Below are 24,854 nucleotides of genomic sequence, written 5' to 3' on the forward strand. Positions count from 1 at the left end.
TTCTGTGTAGGTGTCACTAAATCTAAAGCTTCACTGAGCAATCACTCAAATCCTATAGTGACTAAAGAGCTTAAGAATTCCAGTAACACACTATGAGCTTTTGCTGATGTGGAAGGCTGTATGTCACTCAGGAAGGAAAAGTGACTTCTTCGGCATTTGACAACTGAATCCCAGAACAAATAATTTCATTGCTTAGTTTAATACAGTAATACTGGCACTGTGTTTGAGTCCTCTGGAAGAGCACTGATCATAAGTAATTTGGCTGATAATCACATGGTAATCAGTATATCCGTACAAAATTTATTACATTACTGTATGCTAGCAGATTAATAGTTACAGCAAATAAATATTCTTGTGGTCTGATTTTTTCATTTCTCTGGATTAGTAGTTAAGGATACTGTAGCTGTCATGAAGAAAATTGAAAAATAGAAGAAAACATAATGATTAGCTAGCTATAATTTCTAAATTATGTATGTCCTAAGGACTAACCTAAAAGGCTTAGAAAATGCCATTTGTAAATTAAGTGAAAGCTTCTAAAAAAAACCCTTAGGTAAGAAATACAGAATCTGGGTTTATGATCAAGATTCAATGCACTAACATTCTTAGCACTCACTGAAGAAGGAAAAAAATTACCTACACTGCTAAACAGCTTTAAAATTCTAACATTAACTTAAAGACAGAATGAAAGAACTAGAAATAGCTTTAAACTGTTCATCTACTCACATTCTCCTGAGCAGACTCTTAAAATTATTCCACCTCTCTGACCAATGAATAGCCACTACTTTTCTGGAAGAAAAAAGAAAAAAAAAAAAAGTCAACAGGACACTCACCCCCTCCAACTCACTCCACACCTAGAGATACTACCTCTTTCATGGCTGGTAACCCCTTGTAACATCGCTACTTCTTGTGTTATGAAAAATAACTAGAAATTGCTTTCTAAACATTTTCTCCAAATCGTTCATGACGCTACAGGCATTCTGCCAGATCTCCCTGCGTGCATTTCTTTTGCAAGCTGCAGAGTTCAGTCTGTTCAGTCTACCTTTGTAAGGAACCTGCCCATTATTTCACTGTCTTCTTACAACTTTTCTGGGTTTCAAAATGCTTTTGAAGTAATGGTATTTCTGAGCCAAGACGTGAACTTCATAACTCCTAAGGCCTTACGTTAACAAAATGGTGTCCTTGTTTTTTGTTTTCTAAGGTTTGCATTTCTGAGTGTCCATTGGGCATAGCAGCAACACTGAGTTGACATTTTTAAAGAAATATCAAGACCTCTGTCTTGATGGTTAGGACTGAGTTACAACTACCAACCTGAAAGTTTACCTAATGTTGTTTTCCCTCCCATGTTCAGTTTTACTTCAAGTGGTTTTTCCTTAAGTTGAAAACTCTTGATTTTATGGGCTATGCGGCGATAAATCTGTGGACTAAGCTAGCCTCTGATACCTAACATACCTAAATCTCCTGTGATTTTGGGCAGGTCACAGCCTCCTTGTTGAGTTTTCTGTCCTCTCAAACGGGGATATCAGCCCTGTTTATGAGGTCTGCAAGCATGCATCATCCCACAGATGTGTACTAACAACAGTATTATAAGAATACTATCAAACTATGCTATATATTAAGCTCCATAATGTTGAAAGGAGGTGGGGGAGGAAGTATTTGGATTTTGATAGCTTTTATATCATAATAAAGATGGAGGGATAGCAGTTTTGGAACTTGTTGATATGCATGGAACTCCAGAAGCTCCTGCTCTTTCACTGCATTGCATCTATCATGGCTACTCTCTTCCAAGACGTAGAAAAATGATTCAGCAGAAATTGAAGTTCCTCATTTCTATGCTGCAAGGGCTCATATTAATTTTCAGGGCAGTTCACAGCCTCAGAAAGATAGTTATTGTTAGCATGGACCATTCCTGATACCTGAGATGCCCTGCTGAGGACACTCCATCAACAAAATCACAGTTGTCCTGCTCCTGTGTAAGTGATGTCCTGCTGTCCTCACAGCCTATTAGATTGCTCCAAGAAAGTGTGTCGTGTCACTTTGTGCTTCTGAACTCTGAATATTTAGTTGTTTGCTGTCATAAAGTGTAACGCAGCTCTCTTCCTTTTCGCTCCAGATGGCAGTGTTCTCCACATACAGTGGAGAAAGAGGGACTCTGAAGTAGCCTACTACATCTCTACTGGTAGAAAGAGCCTTTTAAAATGTTTAAAATTCTTATACCTTTACGCAAAAATTTACGTATTGCAACTACTATCCAGTTCTAGCAGAAACAGGAAAGAAAAACTCAATCCCCCAGCACTGATTACCAAAAATTAGTGGTTTGGGTTTTTTTAAACAGATATAATTTCTAGCATTCCTTCCATGGAAATAATGTGAAACAATAGATGTCGTTAAAATAAATGTCACAGACAGATCTTGTGACTATTTGCAGCTAGAGCTGCTGTCATTGTTTTTCTTGAATTTTGAACTTTGAAGTGCTTGCACAGACAAACTAAGCATCTTGGGTTCTAGCATTATGTTTTCAGTCAAAAAGACCAAAAGATAGTATGGAGAATTTCAAAGCAAAATGCAGTAACTATGACCCTGGCCAACTGCAATCTCTAATCCTCATTGTTTCATATTCAGAGAACTTTGTATTTCTCTCTGAGCGATAGTTCTGTATGTATCCGCCTTCAAGTCTGACTACATTTCAGCATTTGAAGTTTTTTTCCTCTGGAAATATGTATTACGTGGTATAAAATGACGTAATAGTCCTCAGAGCCAAAAGCCATCTTTCGCAGTAGATAGAAAGCTTCTAAAAATATTAAAATAAATTATCTAAATGCATATTTTTCCTACGTTCAAGTTTAAGCAGAGCTTGCTTCTTCAGGCAATCTCAGTGGAAAGCATAAAAGGAGAGGGCTATGTTTCAGTGTAGCTTCACTTCAGTGACTGCTGTTTCTTATCAAACAGAAAATCTTTTTCAATTTGGCTCAGTTTCTTGCACTCTGATGTCCATCAGCTCTTTTTCAGTCTAAGTAAAAACAGTTTTGTAGGTTGTTGTAAAAAGAGATTAAATCACCAAAGAAAATAGTTTGAGGATTTTTCCTTCAACTCCTCCAATTTCTCCTGAGAGACTGCTGTTTTGAGGTGCTATTTTTCTCCACCCATTTTTCAGCATACCTTCTCAGTAAATTAATCAATAAATTAAAACACATCTCTGTAATCAGAGCAATAACATTCAGAAATTACCACATATTTTTAACTTTAAGGGCAGAAATTTACTTTAAATGAGCATTTCTGATTTCCGTGTCGCAGACATAGAATTTCAGTCTTTAATGCTAGTAATTTGTTATACGCCTTGTATGGGCTCACGTACTTTACAGTGAGATAATTCAGACTTTGTCTGAAGACTTTTTGAGAAAGAAAAGCCATCACTTTCTCTGGTTGCTCGTTTCACAGTTTTTAATAACAAATTTACTTTGCTTGAAGTTCTAGTCCTGGCTGTGTTTCCATTAAAGAGACTAGTACACAAACCTCAATCCAATGAAGTGATTTGTATGCTAACAGTTATCCTATTAAATTCTTTTTCAGTAGCTCAGCAAGCCAACCTTGAAGTCTCTAATTTACAGGTGTTTCTCTAGCCTGACTCACACTTGAAGCTCTTCTCTACGTTCTGCAAGTTCTTCAACGTTGCTTACGATTTAAATACTAGAATTAATGAGAACACACTGTAGAATCAAAAGTGAAAATATACTACCCACAGCAGTACACAAAGTAATTTTAATATTATTAACAAATTTATCCTATATTACATAGGATATTATGTATTTGCTGGGAGTTTCTGTTGAGTCATTTACTAACATTATTTTTAAAGCCTTTTCAAAGTCACTTCCTTCCTGGACACAGTGTCCATTCTGTAGTTATAACCTATTTTCCCTGTTCTACAAGAATACATTTGACCACAGCAGCATTAACATGTAGTTTATTATAATGGCCAATGCTTGCCATTACAAGCTGTATTACTATGCATAATGGCTCTGTCCTTGTCAATGCTTATTAAGCCATAATCATTTTGTCAGTGGCAAATGTTCGGAGTGGTAGTACAATATTTATGTTACATTATTGATAAGAATATTGAAGAACATAACACTTTTCTACCCTGCCAGAAATATTGCCTTTCAAAGACTATTTCCCATTGTTACCTCCTTTGTGAGGTCTCTTAGCTGATTTAAATCCATTTTACATGTTTTCTATTCATAATACTGTGATAATTTGTTGTGTTCTAGCAAAGCCAACAAATTCCATCTAAAAACAGATATTACATCTGTACAAATATCTTTATGAACATTAATCTTGAAGAATGACAAAAAAATTCATCTAACGATACTTGTCATCCATAACACAGAGCTGACTGTTAAAAGGAGTGGCATGGAATTCCCTACAAACTTTTTCTTTTCTATTCTTTGCCTAGGATTACTTGAGTTACTCAGTCTATAAGTAATACAAAACCAATCACAAAATCTACTATCAATCAAGAAGTAGAAATTGAGTCTGGTAAAAAAAGAGCAAATAAACACTTGGAAAATATCTGATTTACAGTTATGGAACTCATATAAATGAATTTATAATTATTTATACTGTATAGATTAAATTCTAAACAAGGTGCAAAAATGAATGCATCACAATAAAGCTAAATTCTATAGGCTAAGTTTATATGTGAGCAGCCCTTAAGAAGCTAAGAATGCAATAAAAAAACGTTAGAAATACTGCAGACTAGACAGGTTATGTGAAATTAGGCAAGAATAATTTTGCAAAAAATTAGAGTAAGATTTGAAAGCATTTTAAAGAAAAGCTCATTGCAAGCAAACTCACTAAGCTTATTCTAAAAACAAAACCGTATACAGAGAAAAGGGGTACTATAGATGAAATATAAATTGAACTACTACAGCGCTTGTATATGCTATTCAAATTAATATTAGCATATTTTTTTTAAAAATAGTATTAAAATAATCCTTCATTTTATTTAAGATGTACCTTTCTTTTTTTCGATCAGCTTTCAGTTTTATATTAATCATATTAAACTACTGCCACTTTTAAAGGGCTGCGTGCGATGAAACAAACCCGGTGCATAGACAGATGGATAGTATTTTCATATAGATAAAAATAAGTAATACATTTAAGTTTGAGAATTTTGTGGTATTTTTCTGAGATGTCTAAGTGTTCTTTTTCATTATCTGAATACTTACAAAATTGCTGCTGAAAAATAAGAGTTAGCCAAATCCTACCCAGATGACACTATGCATCCGTGTATTTTCTCATTCTCTTTGATGAACACCGAGCAGACAACGCAGCCATCTGGTCAGGGAGAAAGAAATTGTGTAAAAATGAGATATGCGTGTGTAAATAAAAGATTGATGAATGAAGCCCTGAAAGCTGAGATGAAAGTGAAGCAGAACAGACAGGTAAATCATTCTGATACTTATGTTAGTGCTGAAATTATGTTCCTCTACTTTCTATTTTTTTTTCTGCTGACAGCAGTGCAGGTGACAAAAAATACTTTCAATTTTGCTGCTGACACAAGTGCTGGAGGTTAGCAAACTGTTTTATCCTACTGCTGAGAAAGCATGCCTTAGTCAGGAAGAAGTGAGAAAGTTTTGTTGCTTCAGTTTTAATTACTTGCGATGTACCCACACACTACTGCGCTGATGGTTATTTAGCTATGAAGCTCCAACTTCAACACTACCTACAAGGCAATCTAGGACAGCTTCCCAAAATCGAAGCTGAGTTTAGAAAAACCTAACAGTTCTGAACCTGTTCACTTTAACTCGGACACAAAGGGCTAAATGTATCTTCTTGCAGAGTTTCAGAAGTGATTTTAAGCTAGATTTCTTCCCTGACAAGTCTCCAAATTTTCTGGTGCTGAAGTATGTTTAAACAAAATATTTTACAGGCAAGCTTCACCTAAGAGCCCACTAGACTGAAAATGTAATCAGGATCTCTTTTTTCGTATGAAAAACAAATGATACAGTATCTAATGAACTCATTTAGAAACTGAAGAACTGTACTTGACGCAACTCCTACTTTATTTCAGCAGGAGATAAACAGACTCTAAACCTCACTTTCTTTGTCATCATGTAACTCATTGTTTCCCAGTCTTCCTTTTCACTGTAATTACTCTGTGAGATTGTTTTTAAATGGTAAGTTTACATTTTGGCAATGAACAAAAAAGATGGTCGTATACAAAAAGCCCACTAAAACTAATTTTTCACATAATAATCAGTCTGACTTTACCAAGTACCAATAGAACTACATCACTGTAAGGAAAAATAAATGTTAACTACTCATCTAACATCTGAAATATTCACTGCTCATTTGTTGGTGTGTTGGGCATTATATGAATTTAAAGCCAACAGCAGACCTCAGTTCCATAATCTTTCACATAACTTTAATGTAACAGACTCATTTTCTGGATCAGCGGTATCACTCTTATTTCTTAGTTTATTAAGTATCTCATCCAGGGCCTGATATTTAGTGTAAATTATGTAAACATACACATCAACATGTTTAAGAAGTTAAGCCTTTTTGATTGACATTTTCATATTCTGTGGATATTGGTTCCCTTATAGTTTAGGATAAAAGACATTTTTAAAGAATGACCTAAGCCAAATCTGTACCACCTACAATTTCAAAGATATAGGGGTCTGAAAATTAAGATACACAGAACTTCAGAGCTGTAAAGTGACACAATTCAGTCATTCTGGCTCAAAAAATCACAGGCATCTACCATTAGACCTAAAAGATTTTTTCCAACAGCTGTCTGCAGTAGCACATCTACTGCAACTGAGCAGCTCTGAGTCAACTAAAAAAAGCAAGAATATATACTATGCGTATCACTTTATTTCCCAGAATAGTTTTAGGGGTAAGTTTTCAAAGGCAGAAGCAAGCATTTGGTACTAGCCTCTTCTCTGACTGATGTCAGGCATCTAATTCTAAATTTAAACTTTGGAAAAAATCTTGTATTATATGTTTTTTACATATTATAATACTGAACTTACTATAGCTATATTAATTATAAAAAATAATATAGCTAATTACCGACAATTGTTGCTTAACAGGGTTAGCAAAATAACTAAATATATCAAAGCTAAGCCCGTGCAATACTAATTAACATCAGTAATAACTTTTAAGTATTTTTTTTAAACTTACAACAGTGGTAGAATCATAAAAGATTCAGAATGCATACAATAATTTTAAAAATACACTGTTATAACCAAGACTTATAAAGAGATTCCAGTAAGGCGTGTATGATTTTGCCATATTTCTTGACATAAAATGAATATGTTATTTTGCTAAAACCAGTGACATAATGATCACCTGTAAGCAGAGGGCTTAGCTAAAAACTCTACTCCACCTGTGTTGTTATATACACTCCAAATTATACACCACCAGTAAAAAAGGGCAAACTTCAGAATATGAAGCTAGAATTTCTATCCGTACATCCATTCTAAAGATAATACGTACAGAATACAGTATCACCTATCAACAATAAAACCATTTTTAAAATTATTGTTAATGTTGGCTAGAGAAATAAGTAATGTTCAGAATGGCAGTGCTTGCATGCTGAAGCCTGCAAAATTTGATAGTGTTAAGAATGCTCAATGTGTTTGTAGGAACTTACATACATTATAGCACCACACCAAGGAGGAATCATAGAATCACAGAATGGTTTAGGTTGGAAAGGACCTTGAAGATCATCGAGTTCCACCCCCCCTGCCATGGGCAGGGACACCTCCCACTAGACCAGGTTGCCCAAGGCCACGTCCAGCCTGGCCTTGAACACCTCCAGGGATGGGGCCTCAACAACCTCTCTGGGCAACCTGTTCCAGTGCCTCACCACCCTTAAAGTGAAAAACTTGTTCCTAATGTTTAATCTAAACCTGCCCTCTTCCAGTTTATAGCCATTCCCCCTCGTCCTATCACTCCATGCCCCAGTAAAAAGTCCTTCCCCAGCTCTCCTGTAGCCCCTTTAGGTACTGGAAAGCTGCAATAAGATGTCCCCGGAGCCTTCTCTTCTCCAGGCTGAACAGCCCCAGCTCTCTCAGCCTCTCCTCATAGGAGAGGTGCTCCAGCCCTCGGATCATCCTCGTGGCTCTCCTCTGGACCTATCGTTAATAACTTATTAACGGGCTGCTGGCTCAAGACCTTGGCATCAAGGAGAATTCAGTATCAACTGTATTCACTATCTATTTTTATTTTGAACTGTTAGGAGAGAGACAGCAAAGATAAAAACATGTGGAAGCTTATTACTGAATGAACTGACACTATGGAATGGTGAAGAGCAGCTGTCATACTGTATTGCTTACTGACACATACCTCAGATAGCTGTGCATGACATTAAGCAATGCATGAAATGCCAGAATCACAAAAGAAAAACTACTTCCATGGATGTCAATCAGTTTGCATCTTCCTTTAGAGCTCCTAATGCACATTTTCATCTTATAGTAAATATCATATATTGTCTTGCTCTTTAGATGCAACATGCATGCTCCTTTCATGCTGCAAAGTGTCAGCAGGCAACATGTCTCCAAAACATTGAGAAAAATTTGTGTTCTCGTGAGTAATTGTTTAAGCTTTTAAGTACCAAAACCCCTACGCCTTAAGACTTCATTTATGTCTATGACAGGGGAAGAAATACTCAAGTATATACAGGCTCCCTCGCTTATGATCGATACTAGGACTGCTAACAGGCTTTACCTTGTTTTCAGTAGCTCTCAATCCTATCACATGCTGCTTAAAAAACAGAGCTGAAAAGCTCCAGAACCCTATTGCAAAAGAACAGTCCCTGTTCGCACATTCGACACGTGACTTTGAGCCACGGTTTTATTTCTGTCCTTGCCACAGCTTTTCCAAAATGTAAGCAGAACATAACCACATAATTAAATATTTGTGAGATACATCAGTAGAAATAAATACTACAGTTGATTATATTTAAACAAACAAAACCAAACATTTTTTACACTTTGGAACAGACATTTACCATACCAGCTTCCATCTGGGCATTAATGTTAGCAGTAATACAGAGATCTTAAATAAAACATACTACAGACTTCTCCTTGATAGAGAAATGCTAGATCACCACAGAAATTACTATAGAAATAAAAGGTGTAGAGTAACTTATCTCTAACTTTAGCTAGAAGGAAAAAATGGGAACAATGCTTTAATGTGGGCTCTACCATTTGTTCTTTCTATGGCCGAAAGGAAATCGATTAACTACTTCAATTTGGTTTTATCTGTTATAAAACAGAGATACTAAAAACCAGCCATCGTATCAAGACAAAAATCAGAAGAATGATAAAGGTCGAAAAGAAGCATAACTATCATTAATCCCATGGAACAGAAAGGGAATACTCTCCTGAACTTCCTGAAACAAAAATGAAAATAATTATTTCCTTCAAGAAAAGAAGTGGCAAAACACGCAATTAACCAGTGATAATATGAGTCACCTGGCACATTATTTAATATAGCACCATGGAGTTTACTAGGCATTACTGAAATACAAAGAGACACAGCCACTACCTTGAAAAGCTCAACACAACATAACAATAAGTCAATCGGACAAGAGGCAGGCGACAACTGAAGTAGTGAGGGCAGGTGGCTGTAAAGCAGCTACGTTATCTTGTGACGGCTGGAATGCAGCACAGGAGGAGAACATTTTTTTCCCTGTTAGGTAATGCAATGAAAGTTACATGTAGTTTAGTTAATATCTTGAATTCAGACACATAATTATACAAAAAAAAAAAAAATCAGTAAACTTGTGAGTCAGCTTTAAAAGGAAAAGCTTGTGATAATGCGTAAAAGGAAAATTAAAAAAAGGGCAAACTGGATCAAGCTCGTGTAATTATGGTAAAAAGAATTAACAAAAACATCCAGTGCATATAGGAATGGAAGGGAGTTGAAAGTTGTGCAAAGCTTAGAAGATTCAAATAGTTAACAGTGCTAAGAAGAGGAAAGCAAGGCAAAACTTGCTATTGACATTAACAAAGTAGTCAAAAACTCTGTGACCAAACAGCCCAACAAGCCAACACGTGGTCACAGCGAAAACACACCACCATCCATATGAGCAAGTGCCCGAGTAACAGCCAGTCATGCTGTGAAATCAAAGGGTATGGGTGGAAAAGATTTTTTTTTTTGTAAAAGAATTCTACTTCAGTTGTATTCAATGTCAGTTGATGTCAGGATCTCCAAGACACCAATTCTCTAATTCAATCTTTTGTGCCCCTCCCAGTTTGAGATGTCGTCATACAACTAGAGATCATCCAGTCGCTCCTAGGACTGGGAAGGGAGATTGCCAAGAAGCACGCAGGTATAGGGCAAGGAAAGAGCAAAGTACAGGTGACAGGAAGAAGGATGAATATATTGGACTAAGTGACACTGAAAAGATTGTAGCTGGACAACGCTTGAGCAAGAAGAGAGGCTAACGGGATTTATTAAGCCAGTCTGTTGCCTCTCGGACAGCAGTGCCTAAAGGCTGAAACCAGTAGCATGGCTCAGCACTCTCTTTGTTCTTCCTCTGAGTACCGTGTTCAAACACACATTAAAAGCAGAAATGAATAAGGAACGAAGGTGTCCTCTTCCCTTACTGGGATTCCTCTGCCCTCTGAATCAAAGAAAATAAAAAACCCAAAACAGTCAGAACAACCAACACACATGCAAACCCAGCAACTTATCGAGCCTTTTGCTGTTTTCTTTTTCCCTTCACAGAAGGACTTCTCTTATCCTCCTTTTAGCTCACAGGCACATGAAAAATGTAACAACCACTATGAACAAGGCTTTTTTATTTAGCTAGTTTTTGCACAGTATACAGTAAGATGAGAAGTGGTCAAGAAGCAAATGCAGCCTGGGTAGAGGACTTAACAAGTAGAAAAACTAAACATCGTAATTTGATACTATGCAACGGTTTCAGATAAATGTGTTTTTGATGATTTTGAGCAGTTGCTTTTAAACAGGTTATGTTGTTGAAAAGGATGCTGTAGAAACATTTTACATTGAAAGGCTTTGTGAAATTATATAACCTGTAAAAACTGAGAAATTTGGCCTCTGTTTGCTTTCCTTCCGTTCCTCATAGTTATTATTGCCTCATTATACAGTCATTTGTACAACGCTTTGGCAGACATTTACTATTGCATATATTAAAGTCACTGAATCTAGTTTTGCCTACAGGTCTTTATGAAAATACCAACATTTTTATTTGAATGTCAAAGTTTGTCAACCATTAAACTGATTGATTTTTCATTATGCAATTCAACAGAAGAAGCAATCTCCAGTCTGTATGCAACATTACTCTGAGAAAAACACTCATCTTTGAAAAATCCCTCCTGCTTATTCTTTAAAAAAAAAAGTCCCTTCACAAAGGAACTATGTTTTACGTTTGGCTTCATACATTTTATTAATATACTCGCAACAGATACGATGCCATAACACAATTCAGTGAAACAGAGTGAATTCACCTGTGGTAATCCAAAAATTCCAATAATCCTTTCCAAGTCGCTTTATAAGAAAAATATCTATTGATTTCAGTAAGAACGGGTTTAAGCCCTGCCGTGTGAAGCTCCCATAGCATCCATAACACCAACCCGACCCAATACTGTAAAGATGGTCCTTCAGAGAGCAGCACAGTACAAGCTTTCCTGGAGGAAGCCTCTCTCAGCCCAGCACTGCGGAGACACCAGTCAAGTTCAGACAACTATTTTCTTTGCTTGTTTAGTTCTTAGTCTTCTTTCCAAAAACCACCAAGGATGACAGCCACAGAAGTGCCCAGAAGAAACTCAAAACTTACCTCAAATTCCTCCAAAAATTCACAAAATTTACATCCAGAGTTGCATTGAGATTTCCCTGTGGAAGATGAGCTGGTCAACAGTGGTTCATCACTTCAGCTCCTGTGGAGCTGAAAACCGTGAGTACAGGCTGAACACTGAGGTGCCGTAACAGCACCTTCCACTTGGCAGCAGCCATCCTTGCTCAGACAAGCCATTATTTATGGACTGCAAAGCTTCAGAGACTCAGAGGAGCCACCCAAAAAACCAGGCCTTCGCTTATGCCATCCTGCATGGCACTGCAATACAAATTCAGTTTACTTGTTTATATTTTCTCAAGAAGGAAGTGACAAGGTCAAATGTAACCACCTCGGAAGAAGGGGCGTTATTCCTCCCTCTGGAGTAACTGCGTGCGTACTGGACGGAAGAGGCACCGTGAAGGCAAGGCGGATGGGAGAGGAGCACCAAGCCCTTCCACACAGCGCTGAGAGGCACCGGGAGCAGAGCCATGCAGACCCCCTTCCTCAGCGCTGCCCACAGTCGTACCCGTTCCCACCTCGCAGCGGCTCTCCTGCCCGCGGCGGCGCAGTGCCAGCCCGGGCCTCCTGCTGCTGCCGCGGCCCAGGCCAGAGAGGAGACAGGCCACACCACTGACGGTGGTGGCCTTCAGCCCCACCTGGTGAGCACCCACCATCATCCTCATTGGCCTGGCACCATTAAACCTCCTTGATCATGTTTGACATAAAGATTAGGGTGCGGAGCAGACAACGAAAAGACCTGTTTAATTGAACTGGGACATATTACAAAGTATAGAAATAGAGCCCTACACGTATGCATAATTCAAGCTGTAAAAAGGTGAATTAAAATAAGAACGAGCACAATACGATCACTGTATATATACTGTATTTATCAGATAAGTACAAAAGAACATTAGGTAAAACACTATCCAAAATAGGGCCATAATACTATTTTAGGAGTTCCTTGAAGTTTACTTCATTCACATTTTTGTGCTTATTGATTTTTGTTACAAGTATCCCACTGCTTTTATTTAAAAACCTTTCTAGAAAAGGAGATCATTTATGCAAATAAGATATCACAAATGCTCAGAAAAAGGCCATGTAGAAAGAAACCCATAGAATTCATTGTCCATACGAAAGAGATGACACAGAGTACAAAATTCAGCCATTATTTTGCGCTTTATAACCACAAATAAAGCACACATCCATATTTGTGGTAATAAACTGAAAGGTGAAGTGCTGCCTAATTACCTGATTTATAAGCAGTACCGCAGAATAAAATTTGGGTAAGATTCGGATTACTTAAATTCAGTGTCGTAACTCTAAATAGTCTTCAAGGACAGTATTTCAAACTTCAGGTCTCAGTTTTCTGAGATTACTGCTTAATTTGGTCTATTTCTTTGTTCTTAAAGGAAAGGATGAGTTAGGCTCTATTAAAAAATAATAATTAAAAAAAAACATGTTAAAGGCATGTAGCAGTATTTTTCAGATTCACTGGACCACGGACAATGAAACTGAAAGCTAACATCAGGTTAGAGTAACTTTAACATTATTTTTAATTTACTAGCACAGTCAAAAGCATTTTACTACAAAAAAATTACAACTTTCATTATGTCTATAAATAGGGAACCTACTGAATTATCAGATATGCAATATGCATTACAGTCTGCCAGCAAAATATATATAATCAGAAAAAGGTTTTGTTGTTTTTTTTTAAAGTATAATTTTATGTTATTTTTATTAAATAGTAAAAGTTTGTGCTGATTGGTGAAACTTTACTTGTGAAACACAGAAAATGTCAGAGATGGAAAAAAGAAGTTGGCTAACAAAACATCTGCTATCCAATCACATTATAATAGTTATATTTGATTTTTTTCCTCAGAAAATAATTTGCACCTCCACTTAAGTATTACTGCTATCCACTTTTACAGTTATCATTAACACTGTTCATTTTCCTTCTCAAATACATATATTACTTTTATATTTTATTGACCTCTCAAAAGGCTTCAGAAAATCTGTCACCATTTTACATCTTTTTACTACAACATTAAAGGGAAATGACTCAACCAAGTTCAGTGAAGAAACCAGTGCCAGAGCCAAAAAAATATATCCATTTCTCTTGAATCCCAAGTTGATACATTATCCACTGCTTGTTGTTACTCTTCATTTGAGTACTGCTTCATCCCCCCCAATTACACTTGTGCACATGCATACATTTTCAGACATCACTTTGGAGATGACACCGGAATAGGCCATCTGAAGAGATTTGATGCAAACCAGATTTTTAAATGTATACTCTATGCAGAGTGTATTTCAAGTTCATCTTAGCAGAGATTAACATGTCCTTAAAAAGTAACTGAGAGGGCTATTAGCTTTTACCACGCTCACATTTTCATTTTATATTCAAACTGAGAGTCTGGAAAGTAATCTAAGGTTTTAAACTTCTATGGAAAGAAAATGCACACAGAACGTACAAGTGTCATCAAAATAAGTTATTTCATGATGGCTTCCTTAACAGTAGACAGTGGTTTTGTTGTTTTTTATAAAAGCATGTCATTTTTTTGTCTTAGAAATGTATGATGTAATTATGAATACACCAACTTTTAAATTAAGTTTTATGTATTATGTCAGCATCTATATATGGAGCACAAAAATACCACAGGACTTGGCTAATAAGTTGCTGTAAGAATCATAGAGTAGACTCTCTCTGAATAATCTATAGTCTAAAAATTATTCACTGAAGGTACTCAGCTAGGCTTACATAAATTTTTGAAGAGGAAAAAAGGCTGAATTCACTGAATAACTTTACCACAACAAAGGACTCAACCATGACTTGCAGTGACTTTCACACTACTGAAAAGTTCCCAGAGCAATGTTTCGTTACATTGGTCTGACAGCTGGTCTCTCATCATGAGTAAATGGCTTTCCCTTGGGTGAGCTCCAGAAATATGCTTGGGTTTGAAACAGAACAGATTCAGAATTCCATGTTGGCCATTACAAAGTTTCTTATGTACTCAGAGTCTAAAACACAGCACAGGAGTCTTTGGATTTGTGATTTTTCATTTTTATGAGAGAAAACTCTTCTAAACTCGTTTCTATTATGATGTCAGCGAGTAATAAAAAAAAAAAACACCAAACTTATTCCTCAGTCTGGACCTTCAATCAGGTACAGAATACCAGATTACCAACAAATACCACACTGGTTTTATGGCTGGTGAACTAGGCCTTGGGGTGTCAATGAACTGCAGTCTCGCACAATGTTAGCCGGACCTAACAGCTTCAGGATTGAGACAACAATCACTTCCAGCAGAGAAGCATTTCTTAGTCCAGCTCCATGCTTTGCTTAGAGCAAAAGAAAAGGAATGAGATAAAGCTACAAGTACTCAACTAGAGAATAAGCTTCCTGAAGCTGGAACAGCAAAAAAGCAGCTATAAAAGTTGAAGCCACATTTGTTAGCCACCAGTGGTGATTGCTATCATGCCGTAACACCTCAGAAGAGAAGCCGCCTCTGTTTGAGAGGACAGATGGAGCGTCCATAGCCTTTGGCATGCCCCACTTACTGAAGTCTTAACCATGCAGAATGGAGGAACAGCACTGAAGCCTTCTCAGAGACCCAAATATATTATGAATCATGGGGTGGCACTTCAGAAGGAAGCACGAGATCCTGAAAATCTGAATCTAAAAACGTGGATGTTCTGAGATTTCCTAAAAATCAGCATTATCTGTATTAACAGCACAACCTCCTTGCACCATGCCTCTTACGGTTAGACTGTCACTAAGAAAGTATTTTAGTTCTACTTGATGCTCACATCTTTTTGAGTAAAAAAAATAAAATAAAATCTCATAGGCAATAGGAAAAAATAAAATAAGGTGAAGAAATATACTACTGAATTCAGTATACTGGCCAGTTATAAAATTTGCAACAACACTCTCAAAGAAGCTTTTCCCCAAGATTGAGAAGACATCTACATAAAACTGCCACTTGAGCAGCATTATATACACTGGGAATCAACCACTGTGTACGCAACCATTGTTTACTCAAATACATCTGGGGCTTAATATACACTCAGGTTGATACCTTCCATCTTTTTTGTCAAAGTATGCAAGAAGTGTAAAATATATTGCCTGTTAGAATAGTGACAGGAAAAGTATTTTCTATTAAAGTCTCCTCTGATCAAAACTCCCATACAATCAACAACTGCGTTTTCCTGAGACTTCACTGTCAACTTTCTAAATCTCAGATGTCATTGAGATTTACAACATTCCTGCCTGGCTCCCTATCCAGATTTTGAAGAACCAGTCACTCTGATAAACAGGAACTGGCAACCTGTAAATAAACATAATGGTGGAATTGCTAATAAGCTCTATTTCCACCAAAAGTAACTTTTTGATAGATAAGAGGCTGATGACAAGAATTCCACACGGCTCACCATTTCCTACTACTTACCTCTACAGCTGAAAGTATCTTTCTGTAGTAATTTTTTATCACATTAAAAAGAGTTATTCTTGAAATTACACACACCTGAGTTAAGATTTCTCTTTGATTATTGAAGCAATCTTACTGTTAAATTGCGTTGTAATAAATGAACATTTTATATTGGTGTCTCAAATTTCCAGTATCACAACTACTACATCTTACCAAAGATACTTTGCATTACTACCTACCCAAGGAATGCAAGCAACTGCCCTGCCACCACAACTCTCCCATATATTTTTGACAGTTTTGGTATAATAGCAGGTAATTCTAACTTTTGGACATTCTATAGTGGTTGATTTCTGCAAAAGTTTAAATGATAAACTTTTATGAGTTGATAATTTTGTCATAAGATATATATACACACAAAGCTAATTAATACTATTTAAAAAAAATAAATCTGTTAAGAACTGTATACAGACACACAAATCAATTAAGTTTCATGATGCGATCTCAGTAACTTGCTCCCTTAATTGGAAATCAGCAACTGCATTAATTGCAGTCACAGAATCCTAAGGAAAAATAAAAAAGGGAATCAACCCACCATAATCTGCAGAGCATATTGATAATTAATGGGTGAAGAGAACAATCATTATGGCAGAAAAGCGAGAGATCTCTGTAACAGTTTAGGGTAGTTCTGACACCAGAATTTTGACTTTTTAAGGGGATGACTTGGAACTTTTCCTTAAGGGAGCATTTTCTGGTTTTCAAGGGAGATGCTTTATGGTTACCACTGAATGAAATCTAACTTCCATGGTAGGCAAATTCATAGGAAATATCATAAAGAAAGAATCAGTAGATATGAACAAACATAATATTGGGGAAGAGTTAACCCAGCTTTCATAAAGAAAAGCTATGTCTCACAAACATACAACAGTTTTTGAGAAGTCTAATTGGATAGATATGGAATATCCAGATTACAGCGATGCTAAGATTCCCTGAAACTTCTGACAAGACCCTTCAAAGACCCTTAAAAAACACCAAACTTAACCATGAGAGGTAAAATGATGCTACTACTGACTGACAGCTAGCAAAAAAAGTAGGAATCATCTCAAATCAAAGAAAAGGGGTGATAAAATTTGCTACTGATATAAAACTGTCAGGTAAGTAAAAACCTAAAATGTATTGCAGAAGATTATACGAAGGATCTACAGTAGTAACTCATTGAGCAACAAAATATACAATAAAGACTGGATAAACAGATCCACAGACAAACAAAAAAAATAATACTCTTATTTGTACTGCCAAGTCCTCAGTGCATGTGCCAGGTATGACTCCATTTATATGTTATTCCATTCTTGGTTAATTTTTGTTGCCTCATTTGAAAATGCACATACATAATTGTTCCCCCTCAGAGTCCACAAAACGTTAGAAACTGAGTAGGAGTTGCTACACTCTGTGTAGCAAGACTCAGCTGATCTCAGAGCATGAAGGTTATGACAAGCAGCCCCCATTTTATCCTCCCACTACAACAATCCTGCTTTAGCTACTTCCATCTGTTTGTCTGTCTCTCCCTTCTTCTTTCCGCTACCCAAGGAAAGTGGGGAGTTCACATGTTTTCCCGCTCCCTACCTGGAAAAGTGTTGAGGAAATTGATTTTATTCTTTCAACAGTTCAGATTATGGATTGTAAGTGATCTAGTCTCTTATTATGTGAAAACAGTATTTTAATACTTCTGACTTGTCATTAATCAATACGTTACTAGCAAATGAGTCTTGAAATTAAGCTGTTGGAACTTGCATTGCTGATGTATAGAGATTTGGAGGAGAGAGAGAGAAACCTAAACCAGTGAGAGCCAAAGCAAAAGGAGCCATGTAACCTCCAGAATACAGAAAGTGAAATTGATACTAGCTACATAAAGAGAACGTTAGAGGAACTCTGACAAGATTTGGAAGTGTATGGAAAATATAAAATACAATATAAAACATAAACCCCCTGAAAATTTGCCAAGTCCTCTTCAGAGTATTTCAGTGAAACAGTACAAAGCATGTGCTCCATTGTATTTCCACACAGGAGCTGACAGTGCCTGGACGTTTCTGAATCAGCAAGTCTAACACGGAGATTTCTTTTTCAGGGGTCAATTTTCCCATTGATGCAAGGAGGATTTACACATGCAAGTCCCATTAACATTAATAGGAGTTGCCTACATAAATCCCCCTGCAATGATAGGAGAAAAGACCCCATAGTCTGCAAGGATCTAAGTTCTAATGATTACCTGTCAAATGGCCCTAAGCATCATCATCACCAGAAAAAGCAGACGTAGCAGCTTCATGGCTGAAAATACTTCCAAAGGAACAGTAACTAATTGCAGTCATACAGATAAGGCAATACAACAGCAGAAGGGAAAATGGCATAAAACTGACTGTTTGAATATTAAGGGTTAATCCAATTAACCAAGTTAAAAAGAAAGTGCTCATTAAAAAAGGAATTCAAACATATAAAAGCATTCCTTAGGAAAAAAAAAAAAAAAAAAGGTGTGAATATTGTATGAGCTCCAAGGTGCTTGAAGGATAATACAGCTACTTGTTTAAAAATTCAATTAACCTTATCTTTCTTTAACTTGATTTATTAATAATCCTACAGATAAATTGCAAGTTTTTAAAAAGTCATGTTATCTTTTGAATACATCCTGTATGACAAGCTTTAAAAACTACTTCAAATAAGCCTAACCCTCACTTTGTATGCTTAAACCATTTAAAGCAAGAACAAAATGCAGTTCAGTGCATGATTTCTGTAAAATACAAAGATCAACAGTCTTATCTACTGCTTTTGCAAGTGAGCTATTGGGTACTCAAGCACCATAAGAAAAACATTTTATGTTTCCATTCACCATACGAATGAGACATGATAACAGTTTTTAAGCAATCAATGTAGTGTAAAGTCATAGCCTACAACTTGTAGATTATTCCATCTTATCTAAAATCAAATTTGCAATATTTCCAAACTTTGCTTCACATGGACACAAAGCACCAAGATGCTACTTTCTATAAACTTGCTAACTTATATAAACATATTATCATACATGTAAACTTCAATCTTATTACAGCTGTCAACACGATGAAAGTAGACAACAGATTTGTCAGTAAATCTCAGCTAACAAATGAACTGCTTTTCTTGCATAATTGAAAGAAAACACAGAAAAATGCACTTGCAAGCAAACCTTTAATTTTCATCAAACGATTTCCTTGTAAACATAGAAGATGAAAAATTAATCCCTATTATTGAAAGCTAAACAGGGACTAGGTCCTCCACTTAGTTCTTTTACAGATCTGTAGATGTTAAATACAATTACAATATAGCCATGCTTTCCAATACACATAAAAATTACAGCTAAATGACGAGGCAGCCTGCTTATTACTATATATAAATAACTGCTCAACCACAAGCAAAGATAATTGTTGTTTAACATTGGAAACATTTCAACCACACATTTTTCTGAGGACTTTGGGATTAAGCACACAATGGTACCTATGCAATAAACAAAGGATGTAAACACTAACAACCCAGTTTTTGAAATGCAAATTGGACAATGTATTATGGTCAAGACAAAGTGAAGTTAACCGTATCAATTGTACTGTAAAAAAATAAATAAACTAACCTTTGTGGCATGACGCCATTTTAAAGGCAGGGACGTGCACTGCGAAACTGTACAAAAGCCTGGATGTGTCAAGTTCAGGCAGTGCTGAATATACATTATTTAATAGCATTTTTTATTTACCTACAGTATTTATGCACTGCTAGAACTATATCTAAGTTCATGTAGAAGTTTAAACCTCGACTTATCAAAATTCACTGATCTCTGTATTTAGATATACTAATGATCTATTGGGTGCATATTTTAAGGTAAATCTTCAAGTAAATGCTAAATATTTTGCATCATCTGAATATCTAGTTTCAAGCACTGTTCAGAAGTGCAAGTTCATTATAGTCATTTACAACAGCTTTCTCATTTTGTAATTTTTCATACAAACCAGGCTTATAAATACTTCAATAAATTTTATTGTATAAATGCTTTATGATTTATCATTACAAAACGCATAATTTACAGCTGTCACACTCATTTTAATCCTATTAACCGTGATCAATACAAACCTTTGGAATTATCAGTTGAACCTTCCGCCCACCTCAAAATACCTCAATTAACAATTATCTAAACTTCTCAGAGACCATATTTCAAAAAATTAACTACTGGCTTATTAAAGGCCCAAACACTGCAACAAATCCAGGGAAACTAACAATAGGTATGATCCATTTATGATTTTAAATTTTGTTGGGAAATCTAGCATTAAATTTGAATTCTGCTATTTTACTGACTACAGTAAATTAAGTCACTAGTGAAAATGTGTGATCTATTACAACTTATAAAAAAACCTGAATATAAAATAGTTTCATGTGAGGAACATCTATTGGATTATATTTGTTCCTAAATTGCGGCCTCGGTTTCTGAACCATACAAGAAATTTTTCATTATACAAATTAAATTATTAAATATTCTCAAGCCCCTCCAGAACTGTCAATATTATTGCCTTTAAGTTCCATTCATAAAACCACTCTGAAGGACAGACTGCGAAGCTCACCTTCAACTGTTTAATTAGCACGGATCCAATGAATTTTAGTAGAGCTCCGATACGGTTGTATCAGAAGATCATCTTCTGACTGGTAAGCAAACTTGCACATTTTTTCTTTTGATTAGTTTTGACTTGTTGCCTGTTTAAAAGATTAAGGATTCCTTCCAAGATGTAAAACAAAACCAAATTCTCCCAACAAATCATGAATGCTATTTTACTATTTTAAATTCAAATACTTTGTTCTATGTCTTTTGTTTAGCTACAGACAGCCCTGGATCTCGTGGCTCTATGACTATTTAGAAATGCCTCAGCTATCAGTTAAACTATTTGACAAAGAAAAATTATTCAAGCTAAGGAAAGTAAGTCAATTGCAAATAATACGGCTATGGGGTTTTTAAACCTCTTTTTCTTACCCTTCCTCCCTTACATTTTAGTTTGGGTCAGTCTCCTGTTCTGCTAAGAGAACAGCACTAATTCATTCTTCATTACCTTCTTTCTTAACAGCAGTACTACCTCTGCTACTGCTTTCCTCACTTGAGGATTCAGGTTTTGTCTCTGGTAAATTACCGAATCCAGACTCTTCTGGTGCAATCTCATCTTCATCATAAATAATATCTTCTGGATTTGGTGGTGGTGGGCAAAATTCCTCTGTAGGAAACATTTCTTGGAAAATAGTCTCAGCCTGTTCAGAAAAAAAGAATAAAACAAACTTTACCTTGAAACGTAATATCTTGCAGCAATATTTTACAGGTATTTAAGATTAACCTCTGTTCTGTCAAATCAATAGTGATTTAATACTTTGACAGTTTGTAAACACATAGGAAATCCATTCTGTCTTGCAGTCCTCAAAAAAGAAAAAGCAATCTTTACATTGCTTTAATAGGAAAGTCACAGCATAGTACTTTTTAAAAAATGCTGGTCATTCTACGCTGTATTGAGAACAAGGAAGCTGATTTTTTGCAAGCAAAATAATCTTTTCCACAATGAAAATATCCCTAGCTGCAGTCAAATGCAAATCATGGGAAAGATCTTGCTTCTTTGCAGAGAGAAGAATCCATTTCACATGACAACCAAAGCCAAGAAATGGTTAATACGTACAATGTACATCATATTTATAGGGGATTCCTTCTTAAATTTAAAAACTACAAAAAAAAATAAATCCATTTCTGGTTTTCTGAACAGCTCATATGTAGCTCAACTGAAAACTATTCTTATGCAGTGGAATACTATAATTGAAAACATATGTGTATCTGTATATGACACATTTAAAATTTATTCAAAAAACATGTCCATAATTTCAATGCATTATGTGCGTATACCTATGTGCACCACTTGTGCCTTTCTGAAAAGAACTGTAAAAGCAACTTTTAGATAAAAAGACACTTACTCTTAAGATATAGCTCAAGGATCTAATTTACAATGCCACTACTCTTTAAGCCATCGAGGTTTAGAAATTAAGTTCACACAAAAAGGTCAAGTTTTTTGACCACTGCAATGAAAGACGTTAAAAAAAAACGTGATCTTGATAACATCTGGGTAGTTGTTATTACCACATACAGAATACAACTACAAAATCTGGGAGAAAAAGAACCACAATAATATGATCTTAGAATTTTGGAGAACCAGGCATTTTATAAAAATGAAGGGGGCTAAAATCCTTCAAAAAAAACCACATGAATGCAAGGAGCTTTGTTAACTGGTGTTAAATAGTTTTACATGTTCTTGTGAGCATAACCTATCTACAAGCTTATCTTACAAAAAAAAAAAGTTAGAGACACTTAGGAATTTATTTACTGAATCAACACGCACTTCACATTTCTATAAAGTTGTTTTTTCTCCCAAGTCCTTAAGCTTCTAAGGCAAACGGAGACAACTGATGCAGATCGCAGTTATATTCTGAGTTTCCAAAAAGGCAAAAGAATATTGCCTCTCGATTTTGTTTATTTAGTGAACTATACCCTAAAGACAACCTGTGAGGAGAGCTCCCACATAGGCAAGAATGCATTTAATCTTTATATTCATACTGCTACCAGACACTGCACTGAAAAAGCTGTCAGTAGTTAATGCCAACTGCAAAGGCTGATTACATGATGTGGATTCCTGGACAAGAGGGAATTGTTTTCAGATTAATACATCATTGAGCATGTACCAAACAGCTTTCTGTGATAAACTTCACTGCCCACCAGCAGCGGATTTGTATCACCAGCACGTGGATTTAGGACTCCATTATTAACTGCTTAAATGACCCTGTCTACTCTCAGTTCAATTTAATTTTTCATTCTGCTTCCTAAATTTCACTCTTCCATACCCATTTAAAACTGTTTAAAATTATTCATATATGAAAAAATATACCAAAAAAATCTATTCTCTACTTCACAAACATTGTTTTGTAATTTAAAAACCTTGCCTAGTAAGTCAGGAGGACACGGGTGTACAAAACGTTTACAAAACTAAGTTTCTGAAGGTAAGAGAAAGATTTTTATTTTAGGTCTGTGCTTGTCCTTGAAACTCCAGAAATACACTTAAACAATTATTATATTTAATAGAATATTGAAGTAAAGTGTCATAGTTTGTGCTAAATATATGACGAACTAGAACAGACAAACATTTCCTATGCAGTTCTCAACAATTGCTCAGTCTCCAGTTAGTCAGCAAGTATCTACTCCAAAAACGGTCAAATAATTATGAGGTTGAACACGGAAAGAAATTCTCAGTATGTTATGTAGGACATCATGACATTGATAATAATTGAACAAGTTAATGGTATAGAGTGCTTTCAGGTCTACCAATTTTTTAAGTTAACCTTATCCAGCTGAAGTCATGCAGATTAACCAATAATAATTTAACAACTTCTTCATTATAAAACTTTGATACTCATCGTAACTAATTCAGTTAGTAAATAATTCCTTCAATACTTAGTAGCTAAGTGTACCAGCTTTCAAGTGCGCACATTTGAATGAAGCATTGAGACATAAGCATGTAAAGCACTTGCATAGGATACTCTAATTATTAACTGCTATACTGCTTGAAGTTGAATAAAGCTATGTTTTGTTACTGTTTTCCTGTGTCCCAACTACCCACCTTGATGGCATGTAGGCAAGCTGTAGGGACTTTCATAGCAAATTTTACAGAACACTACCAAAATAACAGTAGTTTGAAATACGACACACTTGAATATCTGAAATCCTTCCAGATAAAGAAAAAAAGCTAAACAGGTTAAAGGACAAATATTGGCATGATAATTTTAGTGCTTCCTCTTATGCACATCAAGATGCCTCACAAATCTGAAATATTTCAGGGAACATACTACTTTAGAACATGATGATTCCTGTCAGGTTATAGCAGCGAAAAAAAAGAAAACTGGAAGCTAGATGCTTTAGTTGATCCATACATACAGAATTCGAAGGAATCTTAATGCTACTTTACATTTTACTTTGTCTTTCCTTAGGGCAAGTAAATGCAGGCATCAAAATTCATTCAATATTACACTAGGAATTTAACACTAAATTAAAATAAAACAAGAATGAAGTAAGTTGTATACTGAGCTGTATATGGATAATTGTCTGTAAAATTTGTGGTGTTGCCTTCTAAATAATGTATCATCAATACAGTCAAACAGCATGACATATAGAAGTTAGTAATACTAATGGTAATGAAAACATAAATACTGGGAAGTATAATTAAAACAGTAAACACAGAATTAATTAGAGAAATTAGATTCAATTTTCCAAGCTATCTCCAATACTAATACACACAGCAGGTTTGTTTGTTTGTTTTTTTAAAGTGTTTGGATCCATGAGTTCGTAAATATTTCATGTTTATTCATTTCCATCCCATTGCTAGAAGATGAAAGTGGTTTGGGGGTAGAAGGCACACCAACTTACATGTATTTCCCTCTTCCACTTGCCCAGAAGGTACCTGCATGCAGGAGGAGAAGGGTGTATTCTAACTGCGCGTCTGCTTTGTCTTCAGCCTATTCTTCACTTTTTTTCTCATATAACCGCC

General features: G+C 35.8%; 1 protein-coding gene across 1 annotated transcript in view; it reads right to left on the bottom strand.

Moving 5' to 3' along the window:
• Positions 1 to 21,324: 21,324 nt before the first annotated feature.
• CHM (choroideremia (Rab escort protein 1)) overlaps positions 21,325 to 24,854 on the bottom strand; it is an 87,307-nt gene continuing 83,777 nt past the window's right edge. The window contains exon 15 of the mRNA XM_009881776.1: positions 21,325 to 21,531. Within this exon, the coding sequence (XP_009880078.1) occupies positions 21,325 to 21,531 (207 nt within the window). The remainder of the gene's footprint in view (positions 21,532 to 24,854) is intronic.

Source organism: Charadrius vociferus, unplaced genomic scaffold (genome assembly GCF_000708025.1).
Source record: "Charadrius vociferus isolate BGI_N301 unplaced genomic scaffold, ASM70802v2 scaffold472, whole genome shotgun sequence".
NCBI classification, from domain to species: domain Eukaryota; kingdom Metazoa; phylum Chordata; class Aves; order Charadriiformes; family Charadriidae; genus Charadrius; species Charadrius vociferus.